Here is a 22,017-nt window from a genome sequence, read left to right on the forward strand (position 1 = left end):
GGTTAGAAACCAGAGACAATGAGCTCTAGTTCCACCTTAGGCATGAAAGTTAGCTGGGTGACCCTGGGCCAGTCACTGTCTCTCAGATGCTGTCTCTTCCCACATGCAGGGAAGCAAAAAATCTCACCAAAACGCGCCCACACAGGCATTCCTGTGTGCAATTTTGCTACCTGCACAGGTGCAGGAAGCATAATTGCACTCGATCCTGCACTCGAGTTCCAGAGCTGCGGGACTGTGCGCAATTAGGCGTTCCGGCAGCAACCCACCTCTGAAAACAGGGTTGTGGGCGAAATTGGAAGAGAAAGGAATATTATAGAAAGTATGTCCACTCCCTTGAGATAGTTATAAAAATAATAAAGGCAGGGTACAGTTAAAATGTATAAAAATAGACAGAATAGAACAGAACAGAATAGAACAGAATTCTTTATTGGCCAAGTGTAATTGGACACACAAGGAATTTGTCTTGGTGCATATGCTCTCAGTGTACATAAAAGAAAAAGATACATTTGTCAGGAATCATGTACAACACTTAATGATTGTAATAGGGGTCAAATAAGCAATGAAGAAACAATCAATATTAATAAAAATCTTAGAATACAAGCAAAAAGTTACAGTCATACAGTCCTAGGTGGGAGGTGATGGGTGATAGGAATGATGAGAAAATCTAGTAGAAATAGAAGTGCAGACTTAGTAAAAAGTTTGACAGTGTTGAGGGAATTATTTGTTTAGTAGAGTGATGGCATCTGGGGAAAAACCTGTTCTTATGTCTAGTTGTCTTGGTGTGCAGTGCTCTTGGGCAAACTAGCTTTCGCTCAGACACTGTGTGTAAACAATGCCATTTTCATATTCACTCACATAGAAGAAAGTCCGGTGCCCACAGAAATGATAGGGTTAATCTTGACAGAGAAGCAGATGCAAAGTAAGTTTATGGAGAACAAGGCAGAGATATCAGTGCTTCTCGAAGGATCCCTGAAATTTGCCAGCATCCCTTTTTGTTTATCCAAAGGTTAGACAGTTTGTCAGATTTGCAAGAATAGCACCCAAATATGGAATTCAATTGCATTTATGCGGAGAGAAGAAAATCACCTCACCGAATGACTCCCAAGAGGTCCAGGTATGTTTCAGTCACTCTGTCAATTTGCTCTGTGGAAAAATAGGCATCCTGCATAAAATCTCCTGCATTAGAGAAAATCCCATGTAGTGCAAAGAGATCACAGAGATTTTTGAGGATCCTCCGGGTGGCAGATTCTTTTGCATGTTTCCTCAACTCTTCAGCAAATTTTTGTACCACCATGTAATGGCTATGAGCCTGAAAAAGTTAACAGACAGAGTCATATTTCAAACCTTTGTACCATAAACCTGAACATGTATTAAAGGTTTGTATGTCAAAAGGACAGTTGGAAAGAGATCCATTGGAAAAGTTCTACTTCTTACACAGGAGGGTTTCCATTTCAATATCTTCAACAGATACTCAAAGTGATTACAGGAACTGAGATCAGAAAATTTGTATGGAAAGATTTTCACATATCTGGGAGGTACATCTGAAAGGGATTTTTTCTCTCCAAAGTGGTTAATGTTCCTCCATATTTGGTCAGTTTGAGGTTGGAGGTGGGTGTCTCTAGATAAATCCCATGTTTTTATTTTTAGGCCTGTTGAGCAGCATTAACCTAAGTAATCGTTTGTATCCACCATTTTGAATTTACATTCACCTAACTACTCAGAGAAAATATAACAGACCTGGGCAAAATTTTACGACTGGTTAAAGGAAAGAACAGCGAAGAATTAAATAAAAATTCAAGCAAAGCAACACGTCAAATAAAAGAATTAAAGAACCAGTATTATGTGAAGGAAGCAAAATTCTCTGATCGAACACTCAAAAAAAAAGTGGGGAAACTTTTGTTTCCCAAATGTTGTATGCATATATTTTGTGTATGTCTTTTTTTTTCTTTCTGTTATATTTGGGGGGAAAAAAAATTACAAAAAAAAGAAAAGAAAATATAACAGACCCAAATGCATAGCCTGAAAAATCACTATATAAAAAAAGAAAGTCAACAGAAAACTTAAGAAAGGACGAATTGGTTGACCACGCGGGAAACAGCTGACCTCAACAGCTGCTTACTGTAAGGTAGGACTCTGTTCTTCCAATAGACCCTCCCACAAATTTGACAATTGTATGATTCACAGTCTGCCTTTAGCCTAGAATATTGACAATGCTACTCCAGCTGAGCCTGTGTTTCAGGATTTTCAGCTTCAAAAATCAGTAAACCAGGATTCAGTGAAAGCTGATCAGTCACAAGCATTTCCTGTTTCTCTGGAGCAGTCAGAGGATGAGGCACAACCCAAAACTAAGGTTTAGGGGCATATGGAAGTGAGCAGAAGTATGAAGCTTTTTTGCTAAACAAAGAGTAAAAGCAGTATGAGTGAAAACAGCCAACTGGCTCCAGATAGATTTTGTTAGCTTGTGTGCTTTTAGTCCTTGTTGGAAATAAACATTTCAGCTATCCAGCTCTTGAATCGTGTTCCTGCTTCAAGTTTGTGCCTCTAAATTAAACTTGAATTAGGAAATGCTAGATTTTTAAACTGTATACGTATCCAAGTGACAGGATGAAGGGTAGAACTGAAGCAAATGTTATAAGTCCAAAGCCTACTAACTGCATGAAACCTGACTCAATTAATACATATTTTAATATATATATGTTAAAGGGTTAAATAAGGTCCAGGAGGGAAGTGTTTTTAATAGGAAAGTGAACACAAGAACAAGGGGACACAATCTGAAGTTAGTTGGGGGAAAGATCAAAAGCAACGTGAGAAAATATTATTTCACTGAAAGAGTAGTAGATCCTTGGAACAAACTTCCAGCAGACGTGGTTGGTAAATCCACAGTAACTGAATTTAAACATGCCTGGGATAAACATATATCCATTGTAAGATAAAATAGTATAAGGGCAGACTAGATGGACCATGAGGTCTTTTTCTGCCGTCAGTCTTCTATGTTTCTATATATCAAATTTTGGATGACATATTTTCAAAAATTAATTTTAAAAGTTTATTTTTAAAATAGGGAGAATACGTAGCAGATTAAGAAAAAGAACTGGCACACTTTGAAGCTTAAAGCTTAAAAAGCCAATGCTATCTTTCCCTTCCATTCTTCCTACACGAAAGATGGCTTTGCAAAGTGTGAAAGGCCTTATTTTCCTTGGCATCATTGCCTGAGCCTAATTTAATTGGTGGATTCTCAGTTCCTGGCAAAATAACTGATCGGGGGAAAAGCATAACGTAGTTACCAACCATCGCAGCTCTTGCTAGTTGCACAGTACACTGGTTCCAGGCTTCGTGTTGTGTTTTTCCTGCCTGAACCAACTGTTGAAGCTTCATCGCTACATTTCTTATAAATCTGAGAAGAGAAGAATACAACAAATATTAAAATGTCAAAATATTCAACTAGTTATCTCATATCTAAAAAAAATACTCTGAATGACAGAAGGTGAAGACTGATCTACCCATGCAGTGACATGGGAGAGTGGAATTCTGGAACGAAAAATTTCAAATAAAAGAGTTTTCTGAATGTGGTAATATATAAAATAACTCTCACTGCAATTCAAAAACAATTTAATACACCAACAAAACGCCATGTTACAACTTTACAATTTTCCCATTATGATACATTGGAATCTCAGGTTCTGCTTGATGTTTATAAAATGGTTACATTTCAATAGGGATTGTTTTTCTGTACCATCCGTGTAAAGCTCCGACTATGCGAATATTTGGTTTAAGTGTTAATCAATGGAGGTGATTATGATGCTATGGGTAAACTATATCGGAGGTGTTTCATAGAAACATAGAAGACTGACGGCAGAAAAAGACCTCATGATCCATCTAGTCTTCCCTTATACTATTTTCTGCATTTTATCTTAGGATGGATATATGTTTATCCCAGGCATGTTTAAATTCAGTTACTGTGGATTTATCAACCACGTCTGCTGGAAGTTTGTTCCAAGGATCTACTACTCTTTCAGTAAAATAATATTTTCTCACGTTGCTTTTGATCTTTCCCCCAACTAACTTCAGATTGTGTCCCCTTGTTCTTGTGTTCACTTTCCTATTAAAAACACTTCCCTCCTGACCCTTATTTAACCTTTTAACATATTTAAATGTTTCGATCATTTCCCCCCTTTTCCTTCTGTCCTCCAGACTATACAGATTGAGTTCATTAAGTCTTTCCTGATACGTTTTATGCTTAAGACCTTCCACCATTCTTGTAGCCCGTCTTTGGACCCGTTCAATTTTGTCAATATCTTTTTGTAGGTGAGGTCTCCAGAACTGAACACAGTATTCCAAATGTGGCCTCACCAGCACTCTATATAGCGGGATCATAATCTCCCTCTTCCTGCTTGTTATACCTCTAGCTATGCAGCCAAGCATCCTACTTGCTTTCCCTACCGCCTGACTGCACTGTTCACCCATTTTGAGACTGTCAGAAATCATTACCCCTAAATCCTTCACTTCTGAAGTTTTTGCTAACACAGAACTGCCAATACAATACTCAGATTGAGGATTCCTTTTCCCCAAGGTCATCAGCAGTCCTCAAGACAAAGTCATGCGATCTAAAAATATTTTATCTAGTGGCCTTCCCAGAAAGTAAATTCAATAGAATCATCTTCCAACCAATTATTGATGGATGAGACAGGGGCATCATTTTGAAAATAGAGGCTGCTAGAAACAAAAGGATCAACAGGAGACGAAACTGACTATAAACAGCCTTGCTAACAAATCTGGAGCCTTTGATTCTGTTTACTTGGCTGGGAAAGCAGTCCTGCATGGAATCTGTTTTCTAAAAGAATCATCTTCATCTCCTCCTCCCATTCAGTTCTCTCTCCTTAGTACAGAGATGGAGAACTTTTTTTATCTCGGGTGCTGAAAGAGTGTGTGCACATGCTATCATGCACATCCATAATTCAATGCCCGGGGAGGGCGAAAACAGTTTTCCCCACCCCCTGGAGGCCCTGTTTCCCAATTTTTGGTGGGCCCAGTAGGCTCCTGTTTCACCCTCCCCAGGCTCCAAAGGCTCCCCCCATCCTACTGGAGGCTCTCTGAAAACCAAAAATGCCCTTCCAGAGCCTCTGTGTGAGCCAAAAACCAGCTGGCTGGCACAGACATGCAAGCTAGAGCAGAGCTAGGGCAACGGCTCATATGCCAGCAGATATGGCTCCATGTGTCAGACTTTTTTCTAAATCTGCACTTCTATTTCTACTAGTTTTTCTAATCATTCCTATCATCCTTTTCCTCCCTCCTAGGACTGTATGACTGTAACTTGTTGCTTGTATCCTAAGATTTTTATTAATATTGATTGTTTTGTCATTGCTTATTTGACCCCTATGACAATCATTAAGTGTTGTATCACATGATTCTTGACAAATGTATCTTTTTCTTTTATGTACACTGAGAGCATATGCACCAAGACAAATTCCTTGTGTGTCCAATCACACTTGGCCAATAAAGAATTCTATTCTATTCTATTCTATTCTATTCAAATATAAATCTCTCTAGTACAAACTCCCCCAAGAGGAACATCATTGGCTCCCTCTTATGGCTAACCAGCACATGTCTCTTAATGGTACAGTCTTAAACTTACATTGTTAGCCTATGTATTGCAACACCCAACGTACTGTATTTACATACAGTATACTAACAGAATTCACTTAGCAATATAAATTCTGGTCTGAGTTGTGGTTGGAAGTCAAAGACTACCTGTAATATAACCAAATTCTGTTCCAGTTTCTTTATACCAACCTGAGGGCTCGATGTTTATAGGCATCTGTGTAAATATCAGGATTTAAGAAATCATTTTTTTCTCGGGCTTGACATTTTCCAAAATTCACCGAGGAAAAGTAGGCAACTGATGAAGGAAGTGGCTGGCCCATTTGTGCCATTCCATAGCATTTTATAAGAAACCTAAAAATAAATAAGAAAAATGAAAAGCAACACACATCCTATGACGAGTTGAATGGTGACAATTGTTTTCAGAGATAAACAATAGGGATGCAAAAACATCAGAGTACAGAAAAGATCTTTAATTTGTAAATAATCTGTGCTGATATTATTTGTCCTGTTTCCTTATGAATGTTACACCACTATATTTCCTTAACTCCTTAGTTCAGCCCTGTCCTTTTAAAGATAACCACAACAATAAAAAGAAAGGAAAAACTATTATTTTCTGGAACCTCAGAGAGACACTCAGTCCAGCCAATTTTTTCCCCATTCTCACTAAAGCTATAATTCAAGTATTCTTGCAGCTTTGTCCCTTCAGAAGTTGGAATGTTCTCGGATATTCTGTTCCACAAAATATCTGGAGCCAATCAGCAGTAATAGCTCCTCTTCTTTAAGAAAAGAAATATACACACACAGAAGTAAGAATGTTAATGTGAAAGTTCTCCCTGCAGGAACTCCTTTCATAATGTGCAAGTGCTGGAAAATAAAAAACCTGGACTGCTAGAGAGCACTTGTTTTATAAACAAGCTGCAGAAGTGCTTGTAAAAAATATTTGGGAAAAGCTTCTGAAATCAATAGAATAGAAATAATAGAATGGAAAAAGAATGGAATGGAACAATAAAAATGGGACCTTCTTTCATTTATGGTGGACACGCTCCCATATAAAAAAGACATGGAAAAAACTCCAAGGCTGGATTCGCGATATTACTACACTCACACTAAAATTAAAACCAGAGACCTTTCTTTTAGGCATAATAAATCAAAACTTAAAAAAGATTATTATTATCTGATACAGCACATGATTACTGTAACAAGAATTACAATAGCACAAAACTGGAAACAAGAAGAAACACCATCAGAAAGAGAAATGATAAAAAAAAAAATATGACTGCGCAGAAATGGATAGACTAACCCAAAAACTCAAAAACAAAGAAGACTCGAAATATTACGAAATTTGGAATACATTTTATGACTGGGTAGAAACAAGGAAGAAAGACAAAAAAACAAAATCAAAATAAGAATATAAATACCAAACAATAATGGTAGTAAATAAACAATATGTTCTGAAAATCATCAGGAGACATAACATTAAGATCAATCCAATCTGATTTTAGATTAATTGCATGACAGAACAAATCTGTAACAACCGCTGATGCCATATGCTGCACATTGATGTTTAAAAGAAATCTGGACCTGTTAATATAACAGTTTCAAGGGGGGGAGTGGGGTAATTAAGGGCAGTATTGTATAATATATTTGTACAAAATATTTAGAAGTTAAGTACAATGGCTATATAATTATGATTATGTTCTGAAATGATATAAAACATTTGTACAAAATAGTTAGAATTTAATTACAATTACTATATAATTATGATTATGTTTTGAAATGATATAAGATGATATAAGATGTAAAACAACATATACTTGCTCTTTTTTTAAAGCTTTGTATTATAATAACAATTATTTTTAAAAAATAAAAAAAAATAAAAAGAATGGAATGGAATGAAATGAAATAAAATATAGATTATAGAAACAGAATATAGAATATAGAATATGGAATACTGTATAGCAGTGATGGCAAACCAATGGCACAGGTGCCACAGGTGGCACGCGGAGCCATATCTGCTGGCACGCGAGCCATTGTCCTAGCTCAGCCCCAATTGCATGTGTGTGCTGGCCAGCTGATTTTTGGCTTGCACAGAGGCTCTGGGAGGGTGTTTTTGGCTTCCAGAAAGCCTCCGGAGGGATGGGGGAGGGCGTTTTTACTCTCCCCCAGCTCCAGGGAAGCCTTTGGAACCTGGGAAGGGCGAAACACGAACCTACTGGGCCACCAGAAGTTCGGAAAGAGGCCATTTCTGGCCTCCAGAGGGCCGCCTGGGGCAGGGGAAGCTGTTTTTGCCCTCCCTAGGCATTGAATTATGGATGTGGGCACTTGTGCATACACGGTAGCGTGCACCCACGCTCTTTCGCCACCTGAGGAAAAAAAGGTTCGCCATCACTGGAATATAGAATACAGAATAACAGAATTGGAAAGGATCTTGGAGGTCTTCTAGTCCAATCCCCTGTTTAGGCAGAAAGCCCTGTAACATTTCAGACAAACGTTTATCCAATCTCTTCTTTAAAACTTCCAGTGTTGTGGCACTCACAACTTCTGGAGGCGAATTGTTCCACTGATTAATTATTCTAAGAGTCAGGAAATTTCTTCTTAGTTCTAGATTGTTCCGTTCTAGAGTGTTTCTATCAAGGTTCCAGAGATGAAAGGTAACATTTTCCCCCCCACTGAAGTTACCTGGCTGTTTGAAGCAGGAGGACAGTATTTTCTCCCTCGTAAGTACACGACGGGACCACTTTCATATAAATGGAAGGCAGGCCACTGAGGAGAGAGTAGCCGTGCCCCCCGCAAGCCCTTCGACACACCTCCACTCCAGCTGAGCAGTAATCGGTAATGATCACTTTGATGCCTGCTGCCAGGGCATGAAGCTGCAAAATGGCAGAAATTAAAATGGTAAGATAGATCTGGTTTGAGGTAGTGGTGAATTCATCAGACTAGAACTGGGAGATTGGGAATTGTACTTAGGCGCAAAGCCAGCTGTCTGACCTTGGGCCAGTCCCTCTCTCTCTGCTTCCAAAATCTTGTCAAGAAGATTGTAGGGACTTGCCCTTGAAGTTGCCAGGAGTAAACACTGACTCAAGGACATTTTTTAAAAAGGTACATATTATTATTATTATTATTATTAATTAATTAGATTTGTATGCCTCTCCGAAGACTCGGGGCGGCTCACAACCGTAATAAGAAACAGTGTAACAATGGGACAAATCTAATAATAAAAAATATATAAAAACCCCAACAATTAAAAACCATACAGAACCAAACATGAAATATAAAAAGCCTGGGGGAGATGTCTTAGTTCCCCCATGCCTGGCGATACAGGTGGGTCTTCAGTAACTTGCAAAAGACAAGGGGGCCGTTCTAATCTCCGGGGGGACTTGGTTCCAGAGGGCTGGGGCCGCCACAGAGAAGGCTATTCCCCTGGGGCCCGCCAAACGACATGGTTTGGTCGACCGCACCCGGAGAAGGCCAACTCTGTGGGACCTTATTGGCCGCTGGGATTTGTGCGGTAGAAGGCGGTTCCGGAGGTATTTTAACTCCAATACTTCCATTGAGAATATGAAAAATAAATGATTAAGCCATCACCCTTTTATTTTCTCGTGTACATTTATGAGGGTTTGCATCTGTTTCTATTTTTTATTCACATATGGTAAATTCAGACCAGGGATTTGAGGAAGGGAACAAGCACAATGTAAATAAATAAAACTTCTTTAGGTTACTCTTCTCCAGCTTTCAAAAGTCTTGCACCGTGAATCTGAGAACCTCCTATTGGAATGACTCTCACATCTGGAGAACATCAGCTTGGAAAATATTTTATTTGCTCAAATGTAGGCAATAAATGCTTACCAGTGGTTGGATCAAGTCCCACTGATTCATACTAGAGAGAGTTAAGCACACCCTTAAAACTCTCTTTACCTTCTTAAATCAATATTACATCTATTAAAAAAGCATTACTGCTATTAATAACAACATCCATACTGGACAACAGATTTAAAAGCTCTGAACATTACTTGGATCACATCCGAAGCCTTTGTTTTGTGGTTGTAAAACAAGCTAATGCACAAATATCTCTTGAAACCACAACTGTCCATCGAACCAAAGTCTTCTGTTTCAAACAAGGAAAAAGCTCCAATCAGATTCCTCCCAAAACAATCCCTTTGGATTGCTTTTAAATTTCATTTTATTAGTGAAGTATAGAAAACAATAAAAAAATGACATTTCAGTTAAAAAAAATCTAAATCAATGCTGCTCAAACTTGGCAACTTTAAGACATGTGGACTTCAACTCTCATAATTTCCCAGTCACATTTTAAAGTTGCCAAGTTTGAGAAATACTGCTCTAGATGTTACAATGATAACATGTATGCACTAAACTAAGAAGAAACCAGACAGAAGGAAAAATGGATCCTAATAATAATAATAATAATAATAATAATAATAATAATAATATAAAAATTAGGTTAATGCCTAAGCTTGTTAAATGTAGACCACTGGTTCCCAACCTTTTTTTGGCCATATCCCACATAAGCATCTCTAAAATCCTGATGCCAATAGTAATAATTCTTACTATTCAAAAATTGAACTCCTAGTCATGTGGATGAAGTCTAAAAGGTCATTAACTTGGCTTAAACAAGGTTCCAATTGCCCCCATTAAAAATCAAATTGCCCCCTTGTGGGGCCCACATTAGGAACCACTGATGTAGACCATACTGAAACATATTGCCTCCTTGCCTTTCGTAAACTTCTTAAAACCCACCTCTGCTATCAGGCATGGGGGAATTGAGACATCTCCCCCGGGCCTATACAGTTTATACATGATATGTTTGTGTGTATGTTTGCTCTTAATAATGGGTTTTTTAGTGTTTTTTAAATTATTAGATTTGTTTTACATTGTCTTTATTATTGCTGTGAGCCGCCCCGAGTCTACAGAGAGGGGCGGCATACAAATCTAATAAATAATAATAATAATAATAATAATAATAATAATAATATTGTTCTATTTTCTCATTTTTTAGATATAATGACATCTGTAAAACCTATAAAGAGCATATACACTGAACCTATTTTTAACAACAGGAATTGTTACCAGAGCATGAGTACAGTGCATGCATAACAGTTTGGAGTACATCGGATTTTCTATTTTATAGATATATACAATATTTTAAGCATCCTTATTTAGATTCTCAAGACATAGGACATAGCTCACATTCCACTTCAACGGCAACTGACTTGTGGGTAATTTTTACTGAAGACCATGAGATATATTTTTCTGAGTGGATATGTGAAGAACAATTTTGCTGACTGTTGATGGGCCACAGCAGTTTTTTAAATACATGAGAAGATGTTATATGTCTCTTACCTCTGGAAGCAAGTCAAATTTTCCTTCTTGGGTCTGGTCGTAGCACCTCTGGAAAGTCTCCTGCAGATAGTCGCAAATGAAGTGAAAGGCATAGGTAGTGGCCAGCTGAGGAAAAAGCTTCTGCTGCTGGGTCTGATAGTCCAAAATCTTAGCCTCTGGATCACTGAAGAAAGGGAATATTGAGGGTTAACCATGATGAATGGAAACTTTGCTCACATATCTTCAAATTATCTTCACAACAGAAGGAGCTTTTTACTTTCACTTGATTACACTTTTGGCCTCCATTAGCAAAGTTAGTGCAAATCCCAAATCTCAGCTTCTATTCCCTCTTTTTAACAATAGGAAAATGGAAAGATTGGTCAGTTCAGTTACAGTGAAGTTACATTTCTTTATTTGATCTACAGATTAATATGAGACATGCTGGCCATGGGTGATACAGTTTGGTCCTCCAATAGATTTGCCTCATCCCAGATAGTCAGTTTGGTGTACTGGTTAAATCACCAGGCTAGAAATAAGGAATGAATTCTAGTTCCTAGGCATGCAAAACCAACTGGATGACCTTCCAGGCCTGTCAAATTGGCGGCCCGTGGGCCAGATGCGTCAAACACCGGCCACACCCACTCCAGCTCCGCAAAGGGAAAAATGTCCTGAGATGTCACGTGATACTATTGTGTTTGACACCCGTGCTCTAATCCAACTTACCTCCCAGTGTTGTTGTGGGGGAAAACAGGAGGAGGAAGAAGTATTAATATGTTCACTTCCTCAAATTATTGATCAATATAATAAAGGCAGGATATAAATAAATATATCCTTTATCTTCCCAAGAACTGTCTACTGCCAGGTTTAGGTAATGTCTGTTTTAATATTTGATCATGCAGTAACAGCTTTTGTGGAGTGGAACCTCTTGTTGAGGACCAAATTCGTTATCAGTCATAATTGATCTATGAGGATTTGCTGTTGCAATAAGAACAACATTTGCTGTTGCAATAATAACTTAATTCCAGGTCTAAAACCAGATATGATGACATCGTTTTCATACATCTAAACATAATTTTTCTTGTCAGATTTTTGGCAAATATATATAAGCATATAAATCGGGTGTGCTGCGCCGGGTTCAGGCGCTCCTCTAGCGAAGATTCTGCATGGTTTGGCGAACTCCCAAATCCCACTCCTGACTGGTCCTGCCCTCTCCTCCCCTCCCCTCCCAGGAGTCTCCATGCAGTCCATTTTGGATGCCAGGTAAATACAGGCCTGTGCAGAGGTTCAGGAAGGGTGAAAAATGGGTCTCCTGGCGGTTCTAGAAGGCCGGAAACAAGCTCATTTCTAGCTTCCAGAGTGCCTCTGGAGCCTGGGAAAGGCGACCCCCCCCCCTCGCTGTGGCATTGGAGACTAGGCCATTCCTACCCAGCACTACTTCAGACAAATGGTTATCCAACATCTTCTTAAAAACTTCCAGTGTTGGAGTATTCATAACTTTTGGAGGCAAGCCGTTCCACTGATCAATTGTTCTGTCAAATTTTTAAAGCCTAACCCCTGATATAAATTTAACGTAAGAGCTAAGAAGACACATTTTAACTAACTCCCTAGACACAGAATAGCAAAGTGATGTCCACCATAGCCAAATCTGAACCAAAGCAGGATAGAAACATAAAAACATAGAAGTCTGACGGCCGAAAAAGACCTCATGGTCCATCTAGTCTGCCCTTATACTATTTTCTGTATTTTATCTTAGGATGGATATATGTTTATCCCAGGCATGTTTAAATTCAGTTACCGTGGATTTACCAACCACGTCTGTGGATGTGCTACAAAGGGCATTTATAATAAGATAAAGCAGCCTTTAATCAGCAGATTCTTCAATTTCTACCGTAATTTCCTTAGCAATAAAATAAAATGTGTCATTCAATTCCATGAAGGCTGCCAAAACAAACAAAAACCTTACACACCTTTAAGGCTTCTTAGTATGATTTAGGATTGAGCAATTTTCTCCAAATGTTGCCTAAAGGTCAATGACTACATCTCTTTCTAAGAAAAAATTGAAGTGGTTATTCCCATGATTGACAGCAAATTGTATTTATATTTTCGTAGCTCATTGACTTTGGCCTTTTTAAAAAATAAAAACATCTGTTTTGTTTCTATCAGAAAGAATTGTATCAAAAATTACTTCCAAATCAGCAACAAAACCCACCAATGTTGATTGAATTAAATAAATAAAATTATAAATGCGAGCCGCTCCGAGTCTTCGGAGAGGGGCGGCATACATATTTAATAAATAAATAAATAAATAAATAAATAAAATGTGACTTCCTGGATTTTGATTTAATATATTGTGGATAACATTGCTTTGGTAGCAACGTGGATTGAAGTTGGAAGAGTTGAGACGTGACTATGGCATCCATGGGAAAATAAGCTTGTACAGCATCTGGATTCCCCCTAAATATTTCTAAAACAATGTTTTCCCTGCTTGAGCAGAAGCATAACGCTTCTATAACAATTCTACGCAAGACAATACAGAATAAGCATTGAAAGTTGTAGTCTAGCAACATACAAACAGTACCAATTACTTATCCCTGCCCAAAATTGAAAACAATATTGTAAAAAGAGATTCTCTCTCTCTCTCTCCTCTCTCTCTCTCTGTAACTATGGAAAATTAAGTATTCAGACAGAAGCATTTCTCTTTTTTCATATCATACCCTGGCTTTAACTCAGATTGTCGACGCACCACGGAGTATCGGATAGCAATAGTACAAGCCTTCATGAGACTGGGAACAATTGAACCCCGAAGCATGTTCACCCGAACCACAATCATAGTCAAATAGTTGATTTTCTCAGATCCTTGTTTCTTATATTGACCATCTGGTAGAACCTGGAAGAACAGATTTTTTTTAAAAAAGGCAAAGGTATTGGGGAAAAGAGCTGATAAGCATTAATAAAAACTGAAAATAATTTACAGAAGTTATTCTTAAATCCTGCATATTTTGTGAGTATGAGAAAGAAAGTGCAACACTGCCAGTGAAGATTGCGGCTGAGAAGCAAATACATGTCAATTTTAGTATATATGAAAATTATGGGTGAACTCTGGTATATTTAAGGTGAACCAAATTGAACTTCAGCTGAAGAGTAACAGCCCTCCCCCCAAATGTCTGTCTAGTTTGAATGTGGTATTGGTATATGTTTAGTTGATGACTGACTTCAGAAAGAGTTGGAGAAAATAACAAATGCAAAAATGTAAGTAAAAATAGAATGACTGCGGCTAGAGAAAGCAAAGATAGCACCAACAGTAATAAGCAATCCCAAAAACATTTGGAGCACTATTGGAATACTTTTGTCATTGACAAAATCACCACCAGTCAATTGCAAAAGGTAGCATTGCTAGGAATTGCTCACTCCTGAAACAATGCCTTTAAGACTATCAAATAACATGCCTAGCCCAAGTCCTTGGGAAGGACTCGATTGGTGGATAAAAATGCCAAATCCAGTCCAAACATCTGGCTGACAGTGCAAACAAGAATACCAATAGTAATAGTAGGCAGGGTATGCAGGGATCAACGTTTTTAAATTTCAAACTTCTGTAGCCCTGGCTACTACAATTTCAAATAGTGGAGTGAAGTGGAGAAGGATGGGGAGGGGAGGGGAGTGGATTGGAGAAGAGAGGAAGATTTACTAACATTCTGTCAAAATTCTGAACCAGGTATCAAAACTCTATGATTTTTTGATACTCTGGAACTGATTGGAATACATGGGAATTATCCATCTATACCTGCGAGAATTTGGCCAGCATGCTTTCTCTTGGAACACGGACATCCTTCAGGATGAGAAAACCATTGTCAATATTCTCAAAGCCCATTTTGGGACCTATATCCCCTAAAGTTATTCCTAAGGAATTAAAACAAAAAAACAAACAATGATGACATGATTTCATAAAATGGAAATCTTCCATTGCACAATGGGGATACAAAATTAATCTGTTGAAAGAAATGCGAAAGGAGGCAAGTATTGGAAGTCTTTGGGGGAAAACCCTTAAAACCACCATTGGAAAAGTTGATCAAGAAGCTAGTTGGTTTAGAGCAGTGTTTCCCAACCTTGGCAGCTTGAAGATATTTGGACTTCAACTCCAAGAATTCTGGGAGTTGAAGTCCAGATATCTTCAAGTTGCCAAGGTTGGGAAACACTGGTTTAGAGAGAGAAAGAAAAACATGTTTGAAATAAGCTTTCTTCTTTTGCTTTCCCTCATTTTTTATACAAATATAGAAAGAATCTATATGAGATGAAGGAAAAGCATGGGTAGTCCTCAACATATGACCAGTTGCTTAGCAACCATTTGAAGTTAGACCCCAAAAAAGGAACCAATGACCCAGATCCAAAATTTTAATGGTTGTTCCTCCCCTCTAGTCACGTGACCAGACTTTGGGCACACAGCAACATGGCCACATTCATGGCTATTTGCAGCATCTTGTAGTCACATGCTCATTTTATGACATTTTGCCCACAATGGGCACCTCCAGGTTTTAGCCAAATTATATCATAGTGGACAATAGGTTTCCTTAATGACTTTCAGTAACTGACCCTGTCTTCAGATAAGGGAAAAACGAAGACCCTAGGAAATCGCAGACTTATCTTACATTGGTTTCTTCTAGAACAGGGCTGTCAAACTTATGCCTGCAGACCACACATTTATTTATTTATTTATTTATTTATTTATTTATTATTTGTTTGTTTTGTCAAGTACGTATTGGTGGTATACAAAGATATAACAATATTTATATAGATGATACTAATAAAAGAGAAACATTAGGACAGGGGACAGAAGGCAACCTGGTACACTTGTGCACGCCCCTTACTGACCTCTTAGGAATCGGGAGAGGTCAACAGTGGATAGTCTAAGGGTAAAGTTTTGGGGGTTAGGTGATGATATTACAGAGTCTGGTACATTAGGTGTGCCATGCACTGGCTGCGACCACGCCCGATTTAACAAAGGGGTAAAAAATTACGATACGCCATGACAGCATCATGATAACATGAGTTTGACACGCCTGTTCTAGAGAGATCAAAAAGAGAATTTAGCATTCTTTGGTTAAAGTTGGCTTCATCTACTTCCAATGTCTGGGAGAATGGAAAGACTCTTCCCAAGAACTTCATAAAAACATCACCTTGACCTGGAGAATGGTCCCTGAGGCTGCGGATTTGTACGATGAATGGGTGCATGCCATAACAACGACCTTTCAGATAAAGTTGAGCAAAAACCACAGCGTGAGTTGCAGTTCGGCCCACTGCAAGAAGATGGGAAGAAAAGAAGTTATCATTGGGTTAAAAATAATGGTCAAGAATATCCAGGTCTTTACTATATAATCTCACTGTTCTGCCGGGCTCCCTGGTATGAGCCTCCCAAAAATTCAACAGTACAAATTTCAGAGACACACACGTTTGAAAATTCAAAACAATGTTCTTTATCACAAAATTCAAAAGAAACAAAGCTCCCTATTTGTATTGCAAAGAGCACTCATCCCAAAACAACCTTGTAGGCTGCACAATTCCCTTAATCAGTCCTTAAGTACTTAGCTAGCAGCTGTGAAAAAACATCACAGCCCTCCTTCTTCCAACGAAGTGACACACACACACTTTGCTCCGCTTTGGTTTCAAAGGCGTGAAAAATCAACAAACAAAGTCCAGAAAACAGTAAGGCATGGTCCTGAAGAACTACGATCAGATAATCTTCCACAAAGGCCAAACCAACACGCTGCTATTTGTATCAGCAGCTCTAATTACTAGAGCCCCACCCAAACACAGGTGGCCTCTCTATCTTCTGTAATATGTCCTCAATTGGTCTCTTCTATGCATAACTCTGCACCTGCATGGGTCCAAGACTTCCGCATCCGAATCGACCGAAGATAATGGAGATTGGCTTCCTGGGCTGTGTGCCAAGCCCCCCTCTTCCAAATCACTCCCACCTTCTTCTTTGTCTGAGGAAACTGCACTACCTGCCTCTGTCGGCAATAAAACAGGCCTATGACATGTTGATGTTTCCCCTACATCCACCTCCACATTCCTTGGGGCAGGAGCTGGGCCAGAGCCAACCACAACACTCACCAAGTAATCAATTTAATTGTTAAAGTCATAATAAAGTAGACAAGATCCAAACACTTGAAACTGACTTGAAAAGTTCACTGCTTGGTCCTCACTGATTTTGAAATGTGTTCAACAAACAATGATTCTACCAAGAAAGTTCTAACCTTCACATTAATAAAGGATGGAGGGAAACAAAAGGTCAGGCCCCATTGGCAGCACTGCATTGGAAACCGGTGTTTATCACCTTTTGGCCTGAGTTTCTCATAACATCTTCACACCTCGGGATTGGCTCGATGATGGACTTGACTTTGGTGGAGGCTCTGTTTGCAACGGTTTAACCTAACGATTTGAGTGGGAAAACCTTAGTTCCTGCCTACACCTTCTTGCTATCACTATTTTCCAATAAAAATTCCCTTTGAAGTGGCTTTCATTTCAAGAGATCTGCTTTCTTGAGAAGACTGGCAAAGCAGGACCTTACACAAAAGAAGAAACGAGTCTAGCAATTCCTTCCATTTAGTTCCAATTCACCGATCGCTTGGTACTTACGGTCTCCTGGCCACCATTTCATGGCAGAGAAGGTTGGCGTATTTAGGATAAACTCCTGAGTAGCAACATCAAATGTGGCAGTGGTCTCTAAGCCTCGAAGATTAGATCCTTTGCAACAAAAAGATAAGAGACAATTTTCTGCATATCTGACAACTAGCAGCAGATTTCTAACTATTTCCAAAAGTGCTTTTCCAAAGTCCAGTTACCTTTTGAAAAAGCACTTTTCCGATAACCATGACCTGGATGACTGGGAACCCTCCATAGATATTTGCTAGCAAAATTTAGCAATCCTAGCTAGTTTTTTTTTCAGGAATGAAATCTAAGCAAATTTATCTTGTTGTGAGTAAATTCCAACCTTGCAAAGATCTCGGTTAAAAATAAGGTTGTAATATTTTAATATTTCCTAACATGATTTTGGGAGTAGAGCTTAGTATAACAACTCATTGAATGACAATCTCATTTTGTCTGGACTTCTAGTTCAATTCTTAAAACAAAAACACATGCACACCAATAAATGTGAGGTTTCTAAAACATCTGTACAAAACCATAAAATCACCATCTGGTTTAATTTGTCTAACCATTTACTATGCCTAATTTTTCCATCCTATAGAGATCACAGCTTTGATCTAAGGATCGGCTTGAACCTTTGTGACAAAATTAGCACCATTCTGCACCTATTTTCTAGTTTTGGCTGGAAGGTTGGGTGCTTATCCAAGTGAACTTATAAAAAGGACTCAAATTACTTAGAGACTAAGCACAATAGGTAGTTGGAGAAAGGACTCTGCTCTCATTTTTGTTGATAGACACAGCCTCATGCTGCTCAGTGACTGGAACAACGGAACTGAAGGACTTTGTACTAAAAGTTAATTAAGCAAACGGTCTACTCTGGAAGTATCCAGAATGTGGAACTACTTTATACATATACAGTAATACCTCGTCTTACGAACCTAATTGGTTCCCAGGGGAGGTTCGTAGGACGAAAAGTTCGTAAGACGAAACATTGTTTCCCATAGGAAACAATGTAAAATGAATTAATCCGTGCAATGAAAAAAAAAAACGGGAAAAAATGCCACCGCCCGGCTGTCACCTTTTGAAACAGCCAGGGGGCTTCTCAGCGTCCTCCTGAACCCGAACGCCAAACCCGAACTTCCAGGTTCGGCATTTGGGAGGCTGCCAAGAAGCCCCCCGGCTGTTTCAAAAGGTGACAGCCGGGCGGCGGGGCTTCTCGGCGGCCTCCCAAACGCCGAACCCGGAAGTTCGGCAAAAGTTTGGGTTCGGGAGGCCGCTGAGAAGCCCCGCCGCCCAGCTGTCACCTTTTGAAACAGCCGGACGCTTCTCAGTGTTCTCCCAATGCCGAACCCGGAAGTTCGGCAAAAGTTCGGGTTCGGGAGGCTGCTGAGAAGCCCCGCCGCCCGGCTGTCACCTTTTGAAACAGCTGGGGGACTTCTCGGCGGCCTCCCGAACGCCGAACCCGGAAGTTCGGGTTTGGTGTTCGGGTTCAGGAGGATGCTGAGAAGCCCCCCGGCTGTTTCAAAAGATGACAGCCGGGCGGCAGGGCTTCTCGGCGGCCTCCCGAACCCGAACTTTTGCCGAACTTCCGGGTTCGGCGTTTGGGAGGCCGCCGAGAAGCCCCGCCGCCCGGCTGTCACCTTTTGAAACAGCCGGGGGGCTTCTTGGCAGCCTCCCAAATGCCGAACCTGGAAGTTCGGGTTTGGCGTTCGGGTTCAGGAGGACGCTGAGAAGCCCCCTGGCTGTTTCAAAAGACGACAGCCAGGTGACGGGGCTTCTTGGCGGCCTCCCAAACGCCGAACCCGGAAGTTCGTAAGACGGAAAAAGTTCGTAAGAAGAGGCAAAAATTTTCCAAACCCCCGGTTCGTATCTCGGGTTGTTCGTATGGCGAGGGGTTCATATCATGAGGTACCAGTGTACTAGACTTTGTACTGTTTTGGTTTGGTCAATTGCTAATCCTTTTACATAAGCATTAGGTTATTCTCAAGCAGGGGTGAAATTTGGCAAGTTTACACAGGTTCTGTAGAACCAGTGGCGGTGATTAGGCACAGTTCGGAGAACTGGTAAATCACACTGTTGACCTGCACCTCCCCTTCCTTCCCCTTCACGCTTCTTTTTTGGGCTCATACACACAGAACAAACATGGGAAGGAGGCAAAAAGCAGTAGGTTGAACGCTAGAAGACTTCAGCTGACTTTTCTGTAGGTTCTGTGAGCGAAGCTTGGTGGGGTGCTGCTGCTCCACCTCGCTGTGAATGATGCCAAGTTGGCCACACCCACTCAGTCACATGACAACCCCAAGCCACGCCCACAGAACCGATAGAGGAAAAAAATGAATGTCACTCCTGTTCTCAAAGTGCTTATGGCCAACTGGCTGGAAGTACATGGTGGTTAAGAATATTTATTACTTTAGCGTTGTGTTATTCTCAAGTGCTTATGGCCAATGGGGTGGAAGACTTGGAGATTATGAATGTTTATTTTTTTAGGGTTAGGGTTACATTCTATTTGTATAATTATTTTTCTGTACACAATTTGCATTGCAACTGATTGTGAAGAATGGTGATGATGATGATGATGATTATTATTATTAATTTATTTATTAGATTTGTATGCTGCCTCTCTCCGCAGACTTGGGGCGGCTCACAACAGTGATAAAAACAATATATAATGACAAATCTAATAATTGGAATCTAAAATAACAATAATACATTTAAAAAATCTAAAAAGCAAGGAACTCCAGTCATATCATGCACAAAAACTACATAGGCAGGGGAGATGTCTCAGTTCCCCCCACGCTTGACGACAGAGGTGGGTTTTAAGGAGTTTACAAAAGGCAAGGAGGGTGGGGGCAGTTCTAATCTCTGGAGGGAGCTGATTCCAGAGGGTTGGAGCTGCCACAGAGAAGGCTCTTCTCCTGGGTCCCACCAGATGACATTGTTTAATCGACGGGACCCAGGGAAGACCAACTCTGTGGGACCTAACCGGCCGCTGGGATTCATGTGGCAGAAGGTGGTCCGGTGCCATGAAGGGCTTTATAGGTAAAGACCAACACTTTGAATTGTGACCGGGAACTGATCGGCAGCCAATGCAGACTGCGTAGTGTTGGAGTAACATGGGCATATTTGGGAAAGCCCATGATTGCTCTCGCAGCTGCATTCTGCACGATCTGAAGTTTCCGAACACTCTTCAAAGGTAGCCCCATGTAGAGAGCGTGATGATGATGGGACACTATTTGACAAGGAAAATGACCATACACCCAGGGGTGAAATTCAGCAGGTTTTGAGAGGTTCTAGAGAACCGGTAGTGGAAATTTTGAGTAGTTTGGAGAACTGGCAAATACCACCTTTGTCTGGCCCCAGAGTGGGGTGGGAATGGAGATTTTGCAGCATCCTTACCCTGCCACGCCCACCAAAACATGCCCACAGAACCAGTAGGGAAAATTTTTGAATTTCACCCCTGCCTACAACAATGGAAAAAATCATAAAAAATGAAAACCAATAAAAATGTTCATGTTAGTAAGAGCTTTTGCAAATAAAAAAATATAACCATTAATAATAACCAATTTAAAAATAGTCATATTAAGAAGAACTTTTGCTGGGAAGATAATGTAGTAGAAATGCGATATCACAAGCACTAACCAGTAGGCCCTCTTGAGAAAGTTTTACCTTGACAAATGAAACTGCTGCATGCTGAAAATAGGCAAAAACTGGTTTTACAGCCTACTGCAAGTCAGGAATGAAGGAAACGTGATAGAGATGGTGGGGTGAAATTATTGCTATTGTTCTTAAAAGTTTACTCAGCCTCAAGGAAATGGATCCCAGCTCCAGGTCCATCTTTCACACTGTCAGTAAAACCTTGATAACATTAAAACGTGTGGATTTCAACTCCCAACATTGCCAATAGGGAAATTCTGGGGTCGAAGTCCACATATCTTAAACCTAAAGGTGCTTTTTTGGTACGCAACTAGACTTTATTTATTTTTTCTTTTGAAGACATTTTGCTTCTCATCTAAGAAGCTTCTTCGGCTCTGACTGGATGGCAGGGAATGGAAGGATTTATATTCCTTGCAGACAGCTGGTCATTTGCATCCTTTTAGAGGGTTGTTGAGGCACTTGGAGCAGTGTTCCCTCTAATTTTTTTGGGGGTGGGAGGAAAAGTATAGTGTCTGAGCGGCAGTCCCTTCGGGACTGGGCAGCACAGAAATAATAAACAAATAAATAAATAAACAAATAAATAAACAAACAAACAAACAAATCAATAAAAAACCCACCCTGTTTTGCCTCAGAGAATTTCAAAATAAAATACTGTACTGTGTGTCTATAACAGTGAGCTCATAATAGGGCAACTCTATCAATATCAAAATGCCACTTAAATAGTTGAGCTAGTTTCAAACTAGATTTTGATTTTCTTTCTCTCTTCCTTACTCCCATTCTTTTTCT

At 39.7% G+C, this 22,017-nt stretch overlaps 1 protein-coding gene across 2 annotated transcripts in view; it reads right to left on the reverse strand.

Annotated features, from left to right (window-relative positions):
* Positions 1 to 22,017, reverse strand: part of ACOX2 (acyl-CoA oxidase 2) — a 35,662-nt gene that overhangs the window by 4,989 nt on the left and 8,656 nt on the right. Inside the window, exons 1-10 of one of the 2 annotated variants that reach the window (XM_070738132.1) lie at positions 17,778 to 17,847; positions 17,572 to 17,679; positions 16,110 to 16,229; positions 14,720 to 14,835; positions 13,653 to 13,825; positions 10,960 to 11,122; positions 8,281 to 8,471; positions 5,791 to 5,952; positions 3,289 to 3,394; positions 1,092 to 1,309 (exon numbers count right to left, since the gene is read on the reverse strand). In XM_070738132.1, the coding sequence (XP_070594233.1) occupies positions 1,092 to 1,309; positions 3,289 to 3,394; positions 5,791 to 5,952; positions 8,281 to 8,471; positions 10,960 to 11,122; positions 13,653 to 13,825; positions 14,720 to 14,835; positions 16,110 to 16,229; positions 17,572 to 17,593 (1,271 nt within the window). In that variant the 5' untranslated portion in view covers positions 17,594 to 17,679; positions 17,778 to 17,847. Of the gene's footprint in view, positions 1 to 1,091; positions 1,310 to 3,288; positions 3,395 to 5,790; positions 5,953 to 8,280; positions 8,472 to 10,959; positions 11,123 to 13,652; positions 13,826 to 14,719; positions 14,836 to 16,109; positions 16,230 to 17,571; positions 17,680 to 17,777; positions 17,848 to 22,017 lie in introns of those variants that run through there. The other variant, XM_070738131.1, reaches the window with a different exon arrangement.

The sequence above is a fragment of the Erythrolamprus reginae genome, chromosome 2, assembly GCF_031021105.1.
Source record: "Erythrolamprus reginae isolate rEryReg1 chromosome 2, rEryReg1.hap1, whole genome shotgun sequence".
In the NCBI taxonomy this organism is placed as follows: domain Eukaryota; kingdom Metazoa; phylum Chordata; class Lepidosauria; order Squamata; family Dipsadidae; genus Erythrolamprus; species Erythrolamprus reginae.